The 20,269-nt window shown below is 44.2% G+C and overlaps 1 protein-coding gene across 5 annotated transcripts in view; it reads right to left on the bottom strand.

Annotated features, from left to right (window-relative positions):
• The window catches only part of LOC137439001 (schwannomin-interacting protein 1), a 322,566-nt gene that overhangs the window by 112,704 nt on the left and 189,593 nt on the right, over window positions 1-20,269 (bottom strand). The window contains exons 1-2 of one of the 5 annotated variants that reach the window (XM_078767610.1): window positions 13,459-13,557; window positions 13,074-13,187 (exon numbers count right to left, since the gene is read on the bottom strand). The exons of 2 other annotated variants lie outside the window; for them this stretch is intronic. In XM_078767610.1, the coding sequence (XP_078623736.1) occupies window positions 13,074-13,100 (27 nt within the window). In that variant the 5' untranslated portion in view covers window positions 13,101-13,187; window positions 13,459-13,557. Of the gene's footprint in view, window positions 1-13,073; window positions 13,188-13,458; window positions 13,623-20,269 lie in introns of those variants that run through there. 2 more of the 5 variants (XM_068134555.2, XM_078767609.1) reach the window with 2 other exon arrangements.

The following is a 20,269-nucleotide window of genomic DNA, read 5'->3' as shown; positions in this document are numbered from 1 at the left end:
CCATTGAGGAACATCAAGGACTCAATAGTGCATTGAGGAATATCAAAGAATCAACAGTCCATTGAGGAACATTGCGGAATCAACAATCCATGGAGGAACATTGAGGAATCAACATTCCATGGAGAAACATTGAGGATTCAACAGTCCTTTGAGGAACATTGAGGAATCAAAAGACCATTGCGGAACATCAAGGATTCAACAGACCTTTGAGGAACATCAAGGATTCAACAGTCATTGAGGAACATCGAGGACTCAATAATCCATTGAGGAACATTGAAGAATCAACAGATCATTGAGGAACATAAGGACTCAACAGACCATTGAGGAACATTGAGGAATCCACAGTCCATTGAGGAACATCAAGGACTCAACAGACCATTGAGGAACATCGAGGACTCAATAATCCAATGAGGAACATTGAAGAATCAACAGATCATTGAGGAACATAAGGACTCAACAGACCATTGAGGAACATTGAGGAATCCACAGTCCATTGAGAAACATCAAGGACTCAACAGACCATTGAGGAACATAATGACTCAACAGACCATTGAGGAACATCGAGGACTCAACAGTCCATTGAGGAACATTGAGGAATCAACAGTCCATTGAGGAACATCGAGGACTCAACAGACCATTGAGGAACATTGAGGAATCATCAGACCATTGAGGAACATCGAGGACTCAACAGTCCATTGAGGAACATTGAGGAACGCTGGAGAATATGACATTTGACTTCATATTTCCTTGTCCAAAGGGATAATGATGCTTTTCAAATCATATATAGGATCGTTTTACAGAATGAAGTAGAAAGGACAATCAGAGATTGCAGACCCTCACCAGGATTTATTTTGTGCAGTGTATTTTGTGTGGCAAATAAATAGAAGGATGTAATAAATGAAAGGTCATTGAATGCAAATGAAAGGTCTAAATGACCTTTCAGTTGGCCATGGACATGAAGCTTCTGCTGTCTCAACAATGGATGGAGGTCCTCAATGCCTAACAGAAAATCAGAGCCGTCTCCCTTGACATATCTCATGCCTTCGACATGGGCTGGCACCTTGCACTGCTCAACAAACTATCCTCTTATGGTATCCATGGAAATCTTCACTCATACTGGTTCTTAGGGGTCTTGGGGTTCTACAGGTTATTAGGGTTCGAAAGAGTATTAGAGGGTTTAAATGGTCTTAGAGTTATATGAGGTTTAGGGGTCTCATGGGGTCTTAGGGTTATAAAGGCTCTAAAGGGGTTTAGGTGTGTTAAAGGGTCTTAAGAGTTCAAATATTAAGTCAATCATATGAAAATTGAGAATTTTAGAAATTTGGCCTCTGTTGACCTTTTGACCTCAAAATCAATAAGCTTATTGCTTATGACCAACTCTACCATTTGGTGAAGTTTCATGGAGATCGGTTTAAAATTGCGACCTGTATGCGATTGACATGCAGACAGACAAACAACCAGACAGACACAATAATGCACAAGACCAACCAGTATACGTGAAAATTCTTCGATTTTCGCAAATAACAACCAGACCTAGATGCAACACCCTCTCCTCTGCCGAGAGTAATTATAGTGAAGAACCGCTTTTGGATGAAACTTGTGGTGAATTTTGCATAATTAACGAATCTGCTGCCAAATCTTGGGTTCATCACTGCATGTAGACTCAATAAATGATACATCTTGGTTGAGAAGCAAATCTAATCAGAAAAGAAAAGCTTTCTCTGGTTACAAGCTTCTTGGGAATCCAGTAGAACATGATAAACATGATATCCCTGATTGTGGAAATGTTTCTGTCAAACATGAAATTTTATTATACAATGTATCGTATTTATATTTCCACTGTGTTGGACTTTTAATGGAAAATGTTTTCTTTAATTCCTGTCCTCTGATTTGCAGATCTCCATATCACTTCACTCATGTAGTCCAGCAGATAACAACAACAATTGTGCATTTTATGAGAAAAGCATGAAATTTCTAAAATAGTTAGTGCACACCATAAGGTTTATTTTCACATGTGGAGGGAAGTCAGATTTGACCTCTGAGAACCGTGAGAGGTCAAATCCAAAATGGCCGCCAGCCCACCGAGTCTAATGTTCAAACGCGCTTAATTTTGGAACCAAATAGTGTAGAAAAACATTATAGGCGTCATTTCCAACTAAATTTGGGATGCCCAGAGGTGAATGATGCTTTCAATGAACTCCTAGGCATGCCAAGTGAGGTCAGTGAAGGCTCAATGTTACTGCTAGAGCGATTTGTGGTGCTGATGTACGACCGAACCAGTGAGAGCACGGAAGTGAATGATGCCAGGAAACAGCTCTTCACACAGAAGTGTAGAACTCTAGAGAACATTTCTCCAACCCAGGCAACACTCAAGCAGCACATCAAGCGCACTTGCTACCAGGCCAACTGTTGTAACCAGGCATTGGTCATGGATCCAGAGATGCCAGACCCACCTGACTGGGGCTGGACCAAGGAGACAACTGGGTGGCAGCCTCTTTGGTGCACTCTCCCTGAAGCATCAAAATCGTGCCATGAATTGATCCACTGTCGCTGCAAGAAAGGATGCACTGGACGCTGCAAGTGTGCCAAAGCTGCACTCAAGTGCACTGCACTGTGCTTCTGTTCTGGAGACTGTTAGATTTAGATCATTACCAATTTTCATCATTGCACTTGATTTAATGCAAGCTTTGGTGGACATACTTGGTTAACTACAGTTATTTTTTCAGAGGTTATTGCATCATTCCTTGCAGTGTAAACACTTTTTTTTCATCATTTCTGGTCTTTGGGTGTTCTGTACCTATCCCTGTACCTGAAAAAATAAAGTTTTAAAAGTTCAAATGAACTTTTTCCAATAGCAGTTCCAACTGCAGTATCATAAAAATAGATATTTAACGTAATTTGACCTTGACCGTGACCTAAATGCATGTCCTTGAGTTCTGGCGATCTCAAAAGTATCACCAAATGAATGGGAATCCCAAATTTAGTTGGAAATGACACCTTTAAGCGCGTTTGAACATTATTAATTGGTAAATTTTTTTGAGAAATTGGGGTAAAGTCTTGGGTGAAGGTTAACAGGTGTTAACGATAGACACCATGGCGTTTGTGGCACAGAACTTTGGGGTAACCCCGAGTGAGGCACAGTTCCGAGCGTTGCTAAAGTCGGACCTCTTGAAATTGGCCAAACATTTTAACTTGGAGGTCCGAACTAATTTGAGGAAGGCAGAGTTGCAGGCCATGGTGATACAATCTATGGTGGGATTAGGAACATGGGCCGAGTTAGCCTGGGAGTGGCTACCCGAAGAACCAGAAGACGTTGAGCTCCGGAAACTGGAGTTGCAATTACGGAGCCAGGAACGGATCAAAGAAGAAGAAAGGAAAGCAGAAGAGAGGAGAGAAGAGAAACAAGCAGAGGAAAGGAGAGTGGAACGAGAACTCCAGGAAAGGTTAAAAGAAGAAGAAAGGAAAGCAGAAGAGAGGAGAGAAGAGAAACAAGCAGAAGAAGAAAGGAGAAGGGAACGAGAACTCCAGGAAAGGTTAGAAAGGATGAAAACAAGGGAACTCGAAGCAGAGGAGAGAAAAGCGGAAAGGAAATTAAAGGAACGTGACATGGAGCTTCAGCAAGAAATTAAATTCAAGGAGCTGGAGTTAATGAGAGAACGGGGAGAGGCACCACCCTTGCTGACGGGGTCGACACCTTACCAGAAAACCTGGGATGTGGGCAGACATGTGAGGCTGGTTCCACCGTTCAGTGAAAAGGAAGTCGCGAGATTTTTTCCACACTTTGAGAAAGTGGCTCGACAATTAAACTGGCCGGAGGAGGCCTGGACCATACTCGTGCAAAGTGTGCTGGTGGGAAAAGCTCAAGAGATTTATTCGGCGCTACCAATGGACCAATGTGCAGATTATGAGGTACTGAAGAAGCACATCCTCAAAGCCTATGAGTTGGTTCCGGAAGCTTACAGGCAAAACTTCAGGAATGCCAGGAAGAGGGAGAGTGAGACCCATGTGGAGTTTGCCAGAGTGAAAGAAAACATGTTTGATCGGTGGTGTGAGTCAAAAGGAGTCGGGAAAGACTTCGAAACATTGCGTGACTTGATCCTGGTGGAGGAATTTCAGCAGTGTGTCCACGAGGACATCAAAGTGTACCTGCAGGAAAAGAAAGTACCAAAGTTGTGGGAGGCAGCCCCCATGGCAGATGATTATGCCTTAACCCACCGAATAGGGGTCCACGAACCTAACTCCTCGCCTAGATCTCCGCAGGGGAGGTGGGGAACAGCAGGTGCGGAGAACGACAATACATGGCGGCGACCTCGAGATGATTATGGGGACAACTATGATACCCCAACTGTTAGAAATCAGAGGGCTACGGACCCAAGACAAACTTATTTTTCGGGGGGCTCAAGGCCGACCCCGAGGTTCTCCCCCGGGCCTACTTGTGCTTTTTGCCATAAAACTGGACACTTGATGTCCCAATGTTACCTCCGGAAAAGGGAAGACCCAGAGCGGAGTCCGACTATTACGACTCCAAATGCAATGGCCATTGTGAGAAATCGCCATCAAAAGGGTTACCAACCATTTATTTCAGAGGGGTTTGTGTCACGGGATGGAGCCTCGACTAACCGGAAACCGGTTAGGATATTGAGGGACACAGGGGCACATCAATCTTTAATGCTTGAAGGCATTTTGCCATGGTCCGAGGAGACGGCAACGGGGGATAGTGTTCGTTTACAGGGGATCGGGGGCGGTGTTAGTGCTCCCCTTCATGTCATCCATTTGGAGTCCGATTTGGTGTCAGGACCGGTCACCGTCGGTTTACAAGCCACGCTTCCTGTAGAGGGTGTATCTGTGGTTATCGGGAATGATTTGGCCGGGGGTCAAGTTTATGGTAACCTGAGGGTTGGTAAAGAGCCCAGCAGGGAAAATAACACCACACCAGCTCGGGATGGCGACAAAAGTGCCAAGTTATTTGTCGGGGGACTGAACTTCAAAACAGAGGAAGAAGTTCTGACCTCTGTCTTCAACAGATATGGGCCGCTGGTGGAAGTGCGGTTGGTAAGAGACTGGGAAACGCAACAGTCAAGAGGGTTCGGCTTTGTCACGTTTGCAAGCACAGAAGACGCCAGAGAGGCAGAGAAGAATTGGAATGGCAAGGATTTGGAGGGTCGGACCATAACAGTAGGGAAGGCATTTCGTAGGCGTCGAGAAGTCTACAGGAGAGGACAACTGGGCGGTAGTTTTGGTAGTGGCCGAGAAGGAGACCGCTATTCATGGGACTACAGGGACCAGTGGTCCCACCCTAATTATTAGGGAAGTTCTGAGAAGTTGAAGCACTGAAGGCGGCGGAGCCGCCGAGCCAAGATTCCTACACGAATTAACCGTGAACGCCGTTCCTAAAGGCGTCCATGTAGTGAACTTTCATGCACGGACTAACCGTGAACTCCACGTTCCTCAAGGCGCCCATGTAGAGAACTTTCCTGCACGGACTAACCGTGAACTCCGCGTTCCTAAAGGCATCCATGTAGTGAATACTCGGCTTGGCCTCCCGGAAAAAGTGCTATCGAGTTGCTTAACTTTGGATCTTTGATCAACCCCTTAACCTTCATTCCCAAGAAACTGACGGTCAAAGTCAGAGGGTCCTGAGATGGAGTTTGATTTGGCAGGGACAAGGTCGTTGTTGGTACTTAGTCCAGAGGGAGTAATCTGGAGGGGTTGTGGTGAAATTTTGGTTGCTTTATTTTTAAGTGATAACTGTGCCCGGGGGGAACGGATAATGTGGGGGGGGGTTGAGTTATCTGGTTTGTTTCTCCAAATTGGCCGGCAAAGAAAGTTTTCGCTGGGTTCAAACTTTCTTTCTTGAAGGGGGGGAGTGTTACATATTTATGTGAATGTATGTGAATTACCATTCAGGTCTTTGCTTATCCGTGTGTAGTATATTAAGTTGTTGTGTAGTTGTTGTGGTTGGAGGGTCAGGAGCCCTTCTGAGGGAGTGGCCGGAAACGGAAGTGACCGGAAACGGAAGAGAAAAAGACACGAGGAAAAAAGGACGAGTATTCTTCCTCGCCCCGCTCCGACAAAAGGTGGGATCGACCTTGCGCTGCGTGGAACAGCGGCGTTCCGAAGCCTGTCTGGCGAGAGGAATCACCGGGACGTGTACCTGCCCGGTGGAGACGTCAAGTTGACGTCAAGTTGACGTGGGGCCGTGCATCGACCCCGCGTCTGGCATTGTTCGCGGCACCGTCCAAACAGACGCGTGCGGGTCGCACGTTGGGGCCTAACGCGCCTTGCAAGCGGCGTGGGGTTTGGCTTGCTCTACCGTATCCGCTTCGCGTGGCCACGAGGGGCTGCAGCCACGGTGCCTGGTACGATACCTGCCCGGTGGAAACACGTCCACCTGGGGTTCGTTCAACCGCCCGAGTGCGGCGACGGCGACCATCATCTTGGTCAGGAGGGGCCCAGAGACACTGTGAGGGATCGAGACCAAAAGGGTGTCGTGAGTACTCACCGGGACACACATGTATAAGATGGCCATCTTAATCATAGGGAATTGATTGTGAATTGGGAATTGGTGATGATTGTGTATTGTTGATTGCTCGGGGAAAATCTCCGTGGTTGTGTCATTGAAATTGTATGGTATCATTACCATTGGAAATATATCCTTGAACATCAGTTGTCTCCTGGGTGAAATTCATATGGATTGCGTGGCGAAAGCGCATATATAATACAGCTTGCTGGCGGAGTTCCTCTCACGGTCCGGGGGTCACCGAGACCAGGTATTCACCGAGGGGACCACGTAACAGACACCTATAAGCGCGTTTGAACATTAGACCCGGTGGACTGGCGGCCATTTTGGATTTGACCTCTCACGGTCCTCAGAGATCAAATCTGACTTCCCTCCACATCTGAAAATAAACCTTATGGTATATCCTAACTATGCTAGAAATTTCATGCTTTTCTCAAAAAATGCACAATTTGTTAAAATATGAGAGCTTATCCGCTGTACTAATGTAATCTCAGTCATAATTGGGTCTTCTTTTATTGCATCTTTCACTCCACCACCGAAGGTGTATGGAGGTGAGGTTTTCACCATTGTCTGTCTGTTTGTTTGTCTGTGAACAGGATATCTCAAAAAGTTGTGGACGGATTGGGACGAAATTTGGTGGACAGGTTGGGTGTATGACAAGGAAGAATCGATTCCGTTTTGATGAAGATTTGAATCCGGATCCGCATCAGAGATTTTTTTTTAAAGTGATTCTTCACCATTGACTCATAGGGCTAAAACCGATATATAGCACGATATCTCAAAAAGTTGTGGACGAATGACAAAACTTGGTGAATGAGTTGGGTACGTGAGAAGAACAAGTTTATTCGATTTTGGTTCAAGTCTGGATCCAGATCTGACCTATTCGTGGGATACAACACATAAACTGTTCAGCCTGGTGGAGGTATGCACTCTACCTAGCACCGTCCTAGTTGTTGCTATATCACAGACCCTATAAAATTCATGAGTTCGGGAGTGTTTTCTGAATATGCCAGATTGTGTCGAATACCAGAGATATGTTCAGGGTGACCGTACCGACCTATTGATTGAGATTCAGGGCATCCATCCATCGCTGATAGAGGAGCAGCAGCATGTCCAGAGTTGAGTGATCGGGACAAAATCCAAACTGATGGTCAGAGATCGGGTGGTGTGAAAACAGAAAAGACTTGGCATCAGAAATAATGATGGATTCTATGTCTTCGATTATAATTGGAAGCAAGCTCACTGGTCTGCAGTTGAGAGTATCAGTTTATCTTGTGGATTGGAATGATGTTTGTTGACCTCCAGACAGAAGGGAAATGGCCAAAGGAGAAGGACAGACTAAATATAGCAAACAGAGAAAAAACAATTGAAGAAAAGCAGGACATGAGAACATGGGTACTGATGCCATTTTGCCCAGTTAGGTTGAAAATAAGTTAAATATAATAATGGTCCATGGATCAATTCTGTTCATTTGAATACGACATATTAAAAAAGATAATGGCATATCGACGAGATCTTTAATGGTCTCGATTATGTCCACATTCTTTTGGGGCCGGCTGGCGAAGCGAGACAAGAAGGCTCACAAGGAAGTGTACATACCTCTAGTACCAATAGGTTATCAAACATACAGTGCATTCAGAAAGTATTCAGACCCCTTCACTTTTTTCACATTTTGTTATGTTATAGCCTTATGCTGAAAAAATCGTTTAAATTCATTTTTTCCCTCATCAATCTGCACTCAATACCCCATAATGACAAAGAGAAAACAGGATTTTAGAAAGTTTTGAAAATTTATTAAAAATAAAAAACTGAAATATCACATTGACATAAGTATTCAGACCCTTTGCGATAACACTTGAAATTTAGCTCAGGTGCCTCCAATTTCTCTTGATCATCTTTGAGATGTTTCTACACCTTGATTGGAGTCCACCTGTCGTAAATTCAATTGATTGGACATGATTTGGAAAGGCACACACCTGTCTATATAAGGTCTCACACCTGACAATGCATATCAGAGCAAGAACCAAGCCATGAGGTCGAAGGAACTGCCTGCAGAGCTCAGAGACAGGATTGTGTCGAGGCACAGATCTGGGGAAGCCTACAAATAAATATCTGCTGCATTGAAGGTTCCCAAGAGCACAGTGGCCTCCATAATTCTTAAATGGAAGAGGTTTGTAACAACCAGGACTCTTCCTAGAGCTGGCCGCCCGGCCAACTGAGCAATTGGGGGAGAAGGGCCTTGGTAAGAGAGGTGACCAAGAACCCGATGGTCACTCTGGATGAGCTCCAGAGATCCTGTGTGGAGATGGGAGAAACTTCCAGAAGGACAACAATCACTGCAACACTCCACTGATCTGGGCTTTATGGCAGAGTGGCCAGACGGAAGCCTCTCCTCAGTGAAAGACACATGATAGCCCGCTTGGAGTTTGCAAAAAAGCACCAAAAGGACTCTCAGACTGTGAGAAACAAGATTCTATGGTCCGATGAAACCAAGATTGAACTGTTTGGCCTCAATTCTAAGTGTCGTGTCTGGTGGAAACCAGGCACCGCTCATCACCTGCCCAATACCATCCCAATAGTGAAGCATGGTGGTGGCAGCATCATGCTGAGGAGGTGTTTTTCAGCAGCAGGTACTGGGGGACTGGTCAGGGTTGAGGGAACAATGAACGGAGCAAAGTACAGAGATATCCTTAATGAAAACCTGAAACAGACCGCTCAGGACCTCAGACTGGGCCGAAGGTTCACCTTCCAACAGGACAATAACCCAAAGCACACAGCCAAGACAATGCAGGAGTGCCTTAGGGACAACTCTGTGAAGGTCCTTGAGTGGCCCAGCCAGAGCCCTGACTTGAACCCAATCGAACATCTCTAGAGAGACCTGAAAATGGCTGTCCACCGACGGGCCCCATCCAACCTGACAGAGCTTGAGAGGATCTGCAGAGAAGAATGGCAGAAAATCCCCAAATCCAGGAGTGCAAAGCTTGTCGCGTCATACCCAAGAAGACTCGGGGCTGTAATCGCTGCCAAAGGTGCTTCAACTAAGTACTGACTTAAGGGTCTGAATACTTATGTCAATGTGATATTTCAGTTTTTTCGTTTTAATAAATATGCAAAACTTTCTAAAATCCTGTTTTCTCTTTGTTATTATGGGGTATTGAGTGGAGATTGATGAGGGAAAAAATGAATTTAAACGATTTCAGCATAAGGCTGCAACATAACAAAATGTGAAAAAAGTGAAGGGGTCTGAATACTTTCTGAATGCACTGTATATCAAATTGTGTATCAAATCGAAAAATAGAATATTGGATGACCCTCCAAGGTGTCATAAATGAAGACATATGGAGCACATGAGGAATTTTCTGCCCCCAAGTATACACAAGCGTTGGGAGATGTGTTGAATGCATGGTAGGGTTTTGGAGTGATTTGCCAAGAATTGAAACAATGTTATCTGAGGCATGACACCGAGTTGGGGGAGAGAGGAAGATGACAAATCTACACAGGCAATAAAGACCTTCACAGGCCGGAACCATAGGCCACGACAATTGAATAATAAATTACTTCCAGTTCGGGGTTTTTCTACATGTTGGTCGAATCTGCAGTCTCCGTTTCCACCTCATTTTAAGCTAAGTTTTCCGAACAGGATTTTTCGTGTTTTTCTGTTAGATTGAAAATCCATGTGTTGCTGTTTGTGTTTCCATCCAATTTTCCATGTTACATCGTACCTCGTTGTGCTGTATTTGTCGAATTCATTTTCGTGTTGTTCAAGGCCTTGCTCCCCCAGCTCTCTCTGTGCTCTGTCCCCCAAATATTCCTACAGGTCGCACAAGATCTGCCAGCAACCCTCTGATGGTTAAACTGCCGAAATCTCGGCTCTCTACTCACCTTCACTCTTTCATTCCTCTTTTCTCCCGCCTCTGGAACAAACTCCCCCACTCCCTTCAATCCCACCCCTCCCTCCAGGTCTTCAAAACAGCTGTTCACCACCATCTCTTATCTTTCCCCATCCAAAACCTTGAACTTTTCTACCCCGGATAATTCACCCCAGATACACTTTTTTTTTTTTGAAATTCCAACTTCTTTCCTGGAAGTCCTTGCAGTGTTCATGTTTTATACCTCTCCCACCTCCCCCAAAGCCCTCCCCCTCCCACATTTCTCCCGATGTCCCTGCTCTCAAATGATGTGTTTGTGTCCTTCCCCCTCCCTCCCCATCTTGTCTGCCGCTCCTCTTATTTTGTGTTTTATGTGTCGGTTTGACTTTTTGTGTGATTAATGTTCGCTCTTTCACGAGCCTCGATTTTGTATACAAAAAAAAGAGAAAAAAAAGACCTACTCCTCAGACGGGTGCTGTGAAAAGTATGTTCCTTTTTTTCTCCATGTTCTTCATTTTGCTTCTTTCTTCCCAAATATTGTACTTTCCACGTCCTCAACATTATACTATTTCCCCTCCTCACTTCAAGAAAAAAAAATTCACTCCACAATAATCTCATTCCACTAGAACTTCCTTCTGCCCGTACTTCCTGTTCTCCATTTTTTTTTCTCCCTTTTCTCAATATCTCCAAACTGAATCTTCATTGAATATAAACACTTCTCCCTTCTTCCTTTAAAAGCATTTTGCAAAATGCTTCATTTTTCCTAAAATTTTTCGTTAAGAGTACCCGATGTGTTATTCTTCTTCACCATGATCTATTCCACTTCTTCTTCTTTACAAATATTATTTTCCAAAACTGTCCATCAGGGAAGCACTTGCTCCCCCAAGCCTTCTCCAGCATCCACTGCACCACCTTTCTCCATACCTTCAACAAAACATTTTACCTCATGATATTTATCTTTTTTTGTCCAATTTTCAAAATTTGGAATCAGCATCCCTCGTCACCCCACCCTCGAAACACTGCCCTCACCCCATGCTCTCATAGCTTCTCCATACACCACCCACTCAAACCTTCCCCCTCACCCACCCCCTCAAAACCTCTGGAAAGCTGTGGAAAGTAAGGCCTTCAAAATTACTGGAATCCCTGCGATGAGTCTGAGCCCAAATCACTTTCCCATTGCAGACAGGTTTGTGGTCTCTCTATCATCTACCACATCCTTTGTGGTCACTTGCATCCTCTGCTCCTTCCATGTTTTCCCCCCGCCCAGTTCCACCCCTCCACCTCCCCAAGCTCCTGCAGGGCACACGCGGTTCATCACCAACTACCTTCTGTTGAAACTCTCAAAATCCAAGATCACTGCTCACTTCCACTCATTCATTCTTCTTTTTTTACATATGTGGAACCGACTTCCACATTCTCCTCAATGTCATTCTTCCCTCCATTCTTACAAGACAGCTGTTCAACACCATCTCAGATCGTCCCCAATCCCAAACCATTATCTTTTCTACCCTCGAATATATAAATGTAGAGATAAAAAGAGGTAAAGGTAGAAATTGAAAGAACTGAAGGTAGCTGTAGAGAGACGAGACGAGACGAGACGAGACGAGACGAGACGAGACGAGACGAGAGATGGAGAAAGTGAGACAGAGAGAGAAAGAGGGAGGGAAATGGAGACATATGGAGAGTGAGAGGGAGAGATAACGGGAGATCTGTTAGGGAGTAAGAGAGAGGGAAATGGAGAGTTGGGCAGGGTGAGAGGAAGTGGGAGAGAGAAGGGGGAGAGGGGCAGAATTGGGGGTGGGGGGGAGTGGAGGAGGGGAGAGTTCCCATCGCATGTGGGGGAAGGGGGGAGAGTTCCTTTTCAGAGAGAGAGTGGTGAGAGAAATTTGTTGAGACTGGGAGAGAGTTTAAGGGGGAGGGAGAAGAGGGGAGGAGGGGGGGGGGAGATGAAGTGAAAGATGGAGCTTTGGGGTGGGAGAGGGAGAGAGATAGAGAGAGAGATAGAGAGAGAGATAAAGGAAGTGGGATAGAGAGAAAAGGGAAGACAGAAAGATGGCGAGAGGGGTAGAGAGAGAGAGAGAGTATGTTGGTCTAACAACTTAAAGGGCTAAGAGGGGGGACAGAAAAGAATAGATATAGATGGAGAGAGAGGGACAGAGAGGGAGACACAGAGGGGGAGAGAGAGAAAGAGAGAAAGAGAGAGAGAGAGAAAGAGAGAAAGAGAGAAAGAGAGAAAGAGAGAAAGAGAGAAAGAGAGAGAGAGAGAGAGAGAGAAAGAGAGAGATAATAGAGAGAGAGAGAGAGAGAGAGAGAGAGAGAGAGAGAGAGAGAGAGAGAGAGAGAAGAGAGATATACAGCTTTTCCAAATATAGACGAACGCACTGTATTCAGGATGAAGTGGAGACGGAAGCAGACATGTGCAGGAAAGCTGTACCAAGGAATGTTAATCCTTTCCGTCACTTTGAATTCCAAGGCTTGTACACAGTTCACAGTTGGACCGTCACTGGGACGTCACAGAATTACAGATAAGTACATCCTAATCACGAATAAGCACATCTGTTACTGTGAGCAAGTTTGGGTCCAGACGATATTTACATTCTTCGTCGATGTCATGCTCATCAAAGTTATCCATTAATCACGAGTTCACTTCCAGCAAAATATTACTGTGTGTGCAAAACCCCTGCCTTCTGGGGTTCTTCGTCGTCCGACATCCTCCTCACTGTCGACTCCAAAAGGAAAACTTCATCAAATAAGCAGCTCCTTAACTCTGCCACGTGCAGCACACATGCTTTTCCTTTCTGTGATGAACAAACAATCCCATAATATCTCTACCCCACTATCTATCCTAAAATGGTATCAAACCGTTTACATCTGCACACATTGGAGCCACCACAACCCCATTCCTCCGTTAAGCGGTTTTTGTCCAAAATTTGTTTCCAACACATTTAAGCAACAAAAATGAAATGACAAAGAACATATAAAGCTCCTTGAGGCCACACCGACCATAAGGTGGCATTCAGGTCCTGGATGGTGTTGTGTGCTGTGCAGGGTGCGGTCGAGACTACTCACCTCGCCGACGACACTCACGTCGGTCCCTTCCCTCCCTCCGGCGATACCGGTAAACCCACTCCGGCTCGTTCTCCCCAATGCACCACCCTCTGCACCTCACCCGCCCTGCCTGTGTCTGCCAGACCAACTCAAGGCTCCGGTTTCAACACGGGCGCTCGTGGGATGACGCTCGCTTTTCCACTGCCACTCCCACCCTTTTCCACCCTCCATCTCCTCTTCAATCCTTCCTTTCTCCTCCCTTCATTCATTGCCTATTGCCATTATTGCTTCCCTGCTGACATCTCAATACTCAGCCAGGTACCCACTCCCCGTTGCAAAGTCCCTTGTGAATGTCACAATGAAATAATTGCACAAAAGGTAATTTGAAAGGAATTAACATTCAGCGATTTGCCATCGCAGTTTTGATATTCCGTCTATTTAACGGCCAATCATTTGTTGTCATAATTGATTGCACTTGCTGCACATTTAGAATCCTTACTATCAGAGAGCTGACTTGAGAGTTCACGTAAGCATGGAAATGACCAATATTGGAGATGATACCGGGCACATTGAGGTCTTGAACCACTGTGGTTTATTATGCCCCCATTTCTATCTCCTCATAAGTATCCCACATAAGACTGTAGATTCTCAATAGTACATGGTATTGAATCTACAACAGTAACTCTAAAGGTGAAACAAACATAACTAGAACGTCACTCGTAGAGTGCGTAGTCTTGCCTCACACATTCATTCTGAAAAAAAAAAATCCATCGTTAACTGAACACGCCATTATGGCCCACTGTTATTATGGCCCATATACCCATATCATCCATGTACCCTATTGTGTCACAGTTTGTTGGCATGAGTTATGATGTCATAAGTTAAATTTTTGACTCACATCAAATCACAGATCAGATATATGAAGTTCCAGATTTTTTGGTAAAGATTTCAATTCAACTAATTATGGCTGGAATACCACTTCACCGACGACGCCATCAATACCACACTGTATACCCCATGCGTAGATTATTACATATGCCAAGTTTCATATTTTTTTTCGTTGAGCGGTTTCAGAGAAAATGATGTCCAATTTTATCCCTTTTATCCAATATGGCTGCCATACCATGTGATCTACGACATCAGAGTTAACAACAAAATATTCTCCATGGTTTAAAGTTTTGCATCGATCGGACTAGCGGTTGGAGAGAAAAAGTTTTTGCATTTTAAAAGCAAAACTAAATAGATGTGCAGAAACACACACACACACACACACACACACACACACACACACACACACACACACACACACACACACACACACACACAGAAAATCAAAATAGATATTATGGTCATTGCCTCTCAGTTTCTTTACAACTACAACGACTTTACCACTAATTCACTCAATTTTCCCCTCTCATTTATAAATACATTTCACGAGCTAAGGTGCGCACTTTCTCACATTCTACTTCAGGTATATTCTCTCCGCACATCTTTCAACTCATTGTTTTCTACATTTATTTCTATCATGATCATTCATACTGGCTTACCTGTCGCTTCACCATGCGGCCAGGGGCCATCGGTGAGTCCATTATACCCATGATAAAGAACACTGCCTTGTTTTATCGCCCATTTCCCACCTGCACACCTCTATCACCACTCAAATCCTTCTCTTGCTTTCTTATCAATGCCGAAGATCCCAGTGTGAATTAATTACCTTACTCAATGATCTCACACCTCCAAATATGGTAAAACCAACAGGTGCTTGCATTGTGTGAGATTTCCTTTATCCTCCCATTAATGTTGCCGGGGGTAAAATGTCTTCTTCATTGTTACAGACTAGTTGAAGTACTAGGCGTTGCCGGGGGGAAGGTGGTGGGGAGAGGGGAGGGGGGGGGGGGAGTTGTGGGGAGAGATATACTCCATATACATCTTTTGGGGGGAGGGGGAAGCTTAGACACGCCCCTCGGTTGGGGGGGTGGGGGATAGAAAGGGAAGGCAAATGTACCCATGGGAAGAGTACTTTAACCTCAGCGTTGCTCAGGTAAAAAAGGAAATTGTAATACCTAACCTCTTTATGTATACTAGGGCATTGCCCGTACTATATCTATATCTAAAATTATATCCCCCCCCCCTATTTACATGGAATGGTTTGGTCCAAAGCGAACGGCTTGCGAGTGGTGACAATCCCCCCCCCTCTATTTACATGCAATGGTTCGGTCCAAAGCGAACGGCTTCCGGAGTTTGGTAAAGAAATCGCCATCGCGTACACAAACGCGCAGGAAAGCGAATGAATCGCAAATTCGTTTTTATTAGTTGTAAAACATAATGCCCAATTATTCAATTATCGCCAACGTATTTTGGCTTTTTGCAATTTAATCGCAAGGAAAAGTAGAAAGAGAAGAGGGAAAAAAAGAAAAGCCTTGCCTTGCTGCAAACAGCTGCTGCAAACAACAACAACATGGAAGGCTGCACTGTCCGGAAGTTGGCATATCGCAGTTACGATTATTTTAGTGTTAATGGCCAATTATTCAATTAGCGCCAACGTATTTTGGCTGTTTGCAATTTAATCGCAAGGAAAAGTAGAAAGAGAAGAGGGAAAAAAAGAAAAGCCTTGCATTAACGCATTAACGCTTGCATTGCATTAACGGTTCGGCACACGTGATAGCTCGCTGCTCTCTGATTGGTTGAAGCGTTTTTTGGACATAGCTCGGTAGGTACTTGTCCGATTAATTACAAACCTTGAAAAGGCACATCCTCGGGTCCCCAGCAATATACCTGGCAAGTTTCAAGTATATCGGACCCGTGGTTGTCGAGAAACAGCGGTCACAGACAAACACACAGACACACAGACACACAGACACACAGACACACAGACAGACACACAGAGATTGCTGGAATTATAGATAGATATCGTAAAATGGGGGGAATAGGGACAGCAAGGTGAATAGGGACACAAACTGAAAAAAAGTTCGGAAACTTTTTTCGCTGAAACTTGATAACCATACTGATTTGTTGATATTTGGGTTGAAAGTGTTCTCTTGTTTTTTTTTAAAAGCAACTTATAGTCCCTATTAACCCCATATATGGGTTAAATAGGATTTTTATGGCTGTCCCTATTCACCCCGTTTTACGGGTGAATAGGGACAGTCACTAATACAAAAACATAATAATCAAGAAACAATCCTGAGTTTCCAACTTATTGCTAAATTGATAGCTCAGATGGATGCACATAATATGCACCCATAATATAAACCACGGTGCCAATGAAAAAAAATATGGGTTAAAAAGTTTCTCCCAACTGTCCCTATTTCTTGATTATTATTTTTTTGTATTAGTGACTGTCCCTATTCACCTGTAAAACGGGGTGAATAGGGACAACCATAAAAATCCTATTTATTCCTATTTAACCCATATATGGGGTTAATAGGGACTATAAGTTGCTTTTTAAAAAAACAAGAGAACACTTTCAACCCAAATATCAACAAATCAGTATGGTTATCAAGTTTCAGCGAAAAAAGTTTCCGAACTTTTTTTCAGTTTATGTCCCTATTCACCTTGCTGTCCCTATTCCCCCCATTTTACGGTAATTTATGCCCCCACCCCTGTACTCCCTACACCCCTCCCCTACAATCCCCCATGTGAGGCCGCAACCACATAGCTTATGTTACCCCCTACACAAAGTTGTATTCGTACCCCGAGTTTAGAGTTTGCAACTTAAAATACGTGGCCGTGCATAGAATATACACAAACAAAGAGAGTGAGAGACAGAGATTTTTGCATTTTATCGGTATAGATTTTTTTTTCTCATGAGAACAACACCCAGACACCCTCTCAGACAACAACACAAGCTGCAACGTGACGATGAAGCAAACTTGACTGATGACTTATCATGATGAATGAATGAATGGTGTGAGTCTTAATCACAGCAACTCCGATCCCCTCAAGAAATGCACGGCTCATTAGAGAGTGAGGTCATTAGCAAAAGAGATGACTGCCTTTCCATCACGACGACATCTTCTAAAGCAATATGTGAAGAACAAATGCTATGTTTTGACGAAACACAAAAACAGGAAACAGGAAGAGGTTTGAGCCAACACGTGTGTGTTACATCCCGTTGGGTTGTTGCCACAAGTAATGGTTTAACTTACAATGTTCTTACATGTGATTTAACGTGCACATCTTATATAATTAAATTATCCACATTAATGATTTCATACTGAGGAATCATGCATGAATGGTATGGCATCAAACTTGCAAACAAGCAGTGTCGTTGACAGGTGTCGGCCATTGTGTGCCAGCACTCTGGAAATATTTCTAATTCCTGCATTATCCTGTCACCTGGGGCCATGGCGCAGTCAAATAAATCAAACACAGATATTACAACCAAGAATAGCATTATCCAGACAGTACAACTACACATTTGCAGCGATGTATCTTGAAGTTGGAACACTGAATTCTCAAGGGAGAAGGGCCAACCTTCCGAGAACAATCTACAGATGCCTTTCCAGTTGAGAATGAATCATCCATAAGGTATAAATGGTCAGGGGACAGTCTCTTCACTCAGCGTCAGACCATCAGGTCCCAGAGGAGGAGCTTATGGAGTTCATCAGGTATAATGATAATAAATTATCAGAGAATGGGCACCTCCATCAGGACAATTCCAACTATCCTAGGCATTCCAAAATCAACAAGCGTTATGCCTAGGTCCCCCGTCGTTGAAGTGATGTGAGTTGACAAAGTGGAAGACGCAAGGCGGCCATCTTGGATTTTGACGTGGTGACCCAATTTTCAAAAGTATTCTCCCTTATGCGTAGATGCACCCACACACCAGATTAGAAGTTAATAGTTCGTTTATTTTTCAAGATATTTCGCTCACAAGGTTCAGACATATATATGGTGGCAGCCATATTGGATTTTGACGTGGCGACCAAATTTTCAATAGCCTTCTTCCTTATGCGTATACACACCCACACACTAGATTAGAAGTTAGTAGTTCGTTTATTTTTCAAGATATTTCGCTCACAATGTTCAGACATACATGGCGGCGGCCATCTTGGATTTTGACTTGGCGACCCAATTTTCAATAGCGTTCTTCCTTATGCCGAGATACACTCAAACACCAGATTAGAAGTTGGTACTTCGCTTATTTTTCAACATATTCCGCTCACAAGGTTCAGACATACATGGCGGCGGCCATCTTGGATTTTGACGTGGCGAGCCAATTTTCAATAGCGTTTTCCCTTATGCCGAGATACACTCACACACCAGATTAGAAGTTGGTACTTCGCTTATGTTTCAAGATATTCCGCTCACAATTTCAGACATACATGGCATCAGACATACATGGCGGCGGCCATCTTGGATTTTGACGTGGGTTGCACCCACACACCAAATTAGAATTCTGTCCTTCGCTTATGCATGCATGCACGCACGGACACACGCACGTTCGCACGCACGCCCGCACGCACGCACGGACACACGCACGCATGGACGCACGCACGGAAGGAGGGGAAAACCATAGTCCCCCTTTCGCTCCACGGTGCGACGGGGGACAACAATGGGAATGCTATCGCAAAGTCCAACAAGAAAGAGCAATCAGATTGCAGACCGTCGCCAGGATGTATTTTTAGTGGTTTTTAAGGCTTTTGCGTTAAAACAAATATGGCACCCGAACAATGTGACCGATGACCTCATCATATTTTTTTCTCTGCCAATTTATCCCTAGATGACGCTCAACAAATTTCATCTTGATCGGATGAAGTTTTTTACTTGTCCAATTATGACGTCATAATGGAGGCACCTATGACATCATTAACATGTGATTCCACATGGAGAGTTCCTTACAATGAGGCATGTCTCAATTTTTTCTATGCAGCGTTGTGGGACAATAATACAGGCACAAAGCAGGACCAATGAATGATGTGTCAGTGTGTTGAAAAAATCACCAATAGACGGGACAGAACGCTGCGACAGATCGTGGGATGAAAAAGACATTCCGGGAGATGTTTCATGGAACTCCACATATGATGTGATGAAATAACTTGGGAAGTCAATGGGAACTCCGATATTCACAGTAGAGTTCATTAAACCTCACATTACATGGAATTGCGGTGGAAGAGAAGCCGAACACAAGGTTTTCATCAATGTGGACAATGCACCACTTTGCACGGAGTTCTGGTGTAACAAAGGGGTATCCTGGAGTTTTTAAATGTGGAAACAGGTTTTGTGGAATGACGAGTCCGGGCAAAGATTGTCTGAGTCCGGTGGCAGGTTGTGCGGAATGTGCTGGACATTAATGATGGCCTCCACGACAATGAGCACACAACCTGTAAGAACAAGGGAGTGGACATTGTCAGGATTTAATAGTAGAAATGGTAGGAAAAAAAAAAACTTTTTTGGAAAAACTTGTATCGCAGTTTTCATTTGAAAATTTGGTAGGATTCATACAAGGGCAGGCCTTGTCAAAACGAGCGTATTGAAAATGTCCGTTACTACTTGATAGACAACCTGTAGGTGTATTGGACGACGTAACATAAAAAAGACAGTGGAGTATAAGGTAGTGTGTAGTGCTAGATGGGGGTCAAAGAGGGCAGTAGATGCACACAGTTTGAACTTGTGGAATGAGTGTTGAGAGGGCCATCTGGTGGTGATAAATTAAAAAATTTAGGTGCTCCCCTCTCCCCCCTACCCCAATTAATCCTCCATAATGGTGGGTCAAAGCCCCATCCCGTTCAATAATTACATTACCCTTTGTGAGACAACCACACTGTCCCCTCAATCCCTCACATAATGCTGAGAAAATCAGCATCCACCAACCGACCCCACAAGCTAT

Source organism: Myxine glutinosa, chromosome 13 (assembly GCF_964187855.1).
Source record: "Myxine glutinosa chromosome 13, kmMyxGlut1.1, whole genome shotgun sequence".
Classification (NCBI taxonomy): domain Eukaryota; kingdom Metazoa; phylum Chordata; class Myxini; order Myxiniformes; family Myxinidae; genus Myxine; species Myxine glutinosa.
Note: the sequence above shows the minus strand (reverse complement) of the source record. Positions and strands in the feature narration are given on the sequence as shown.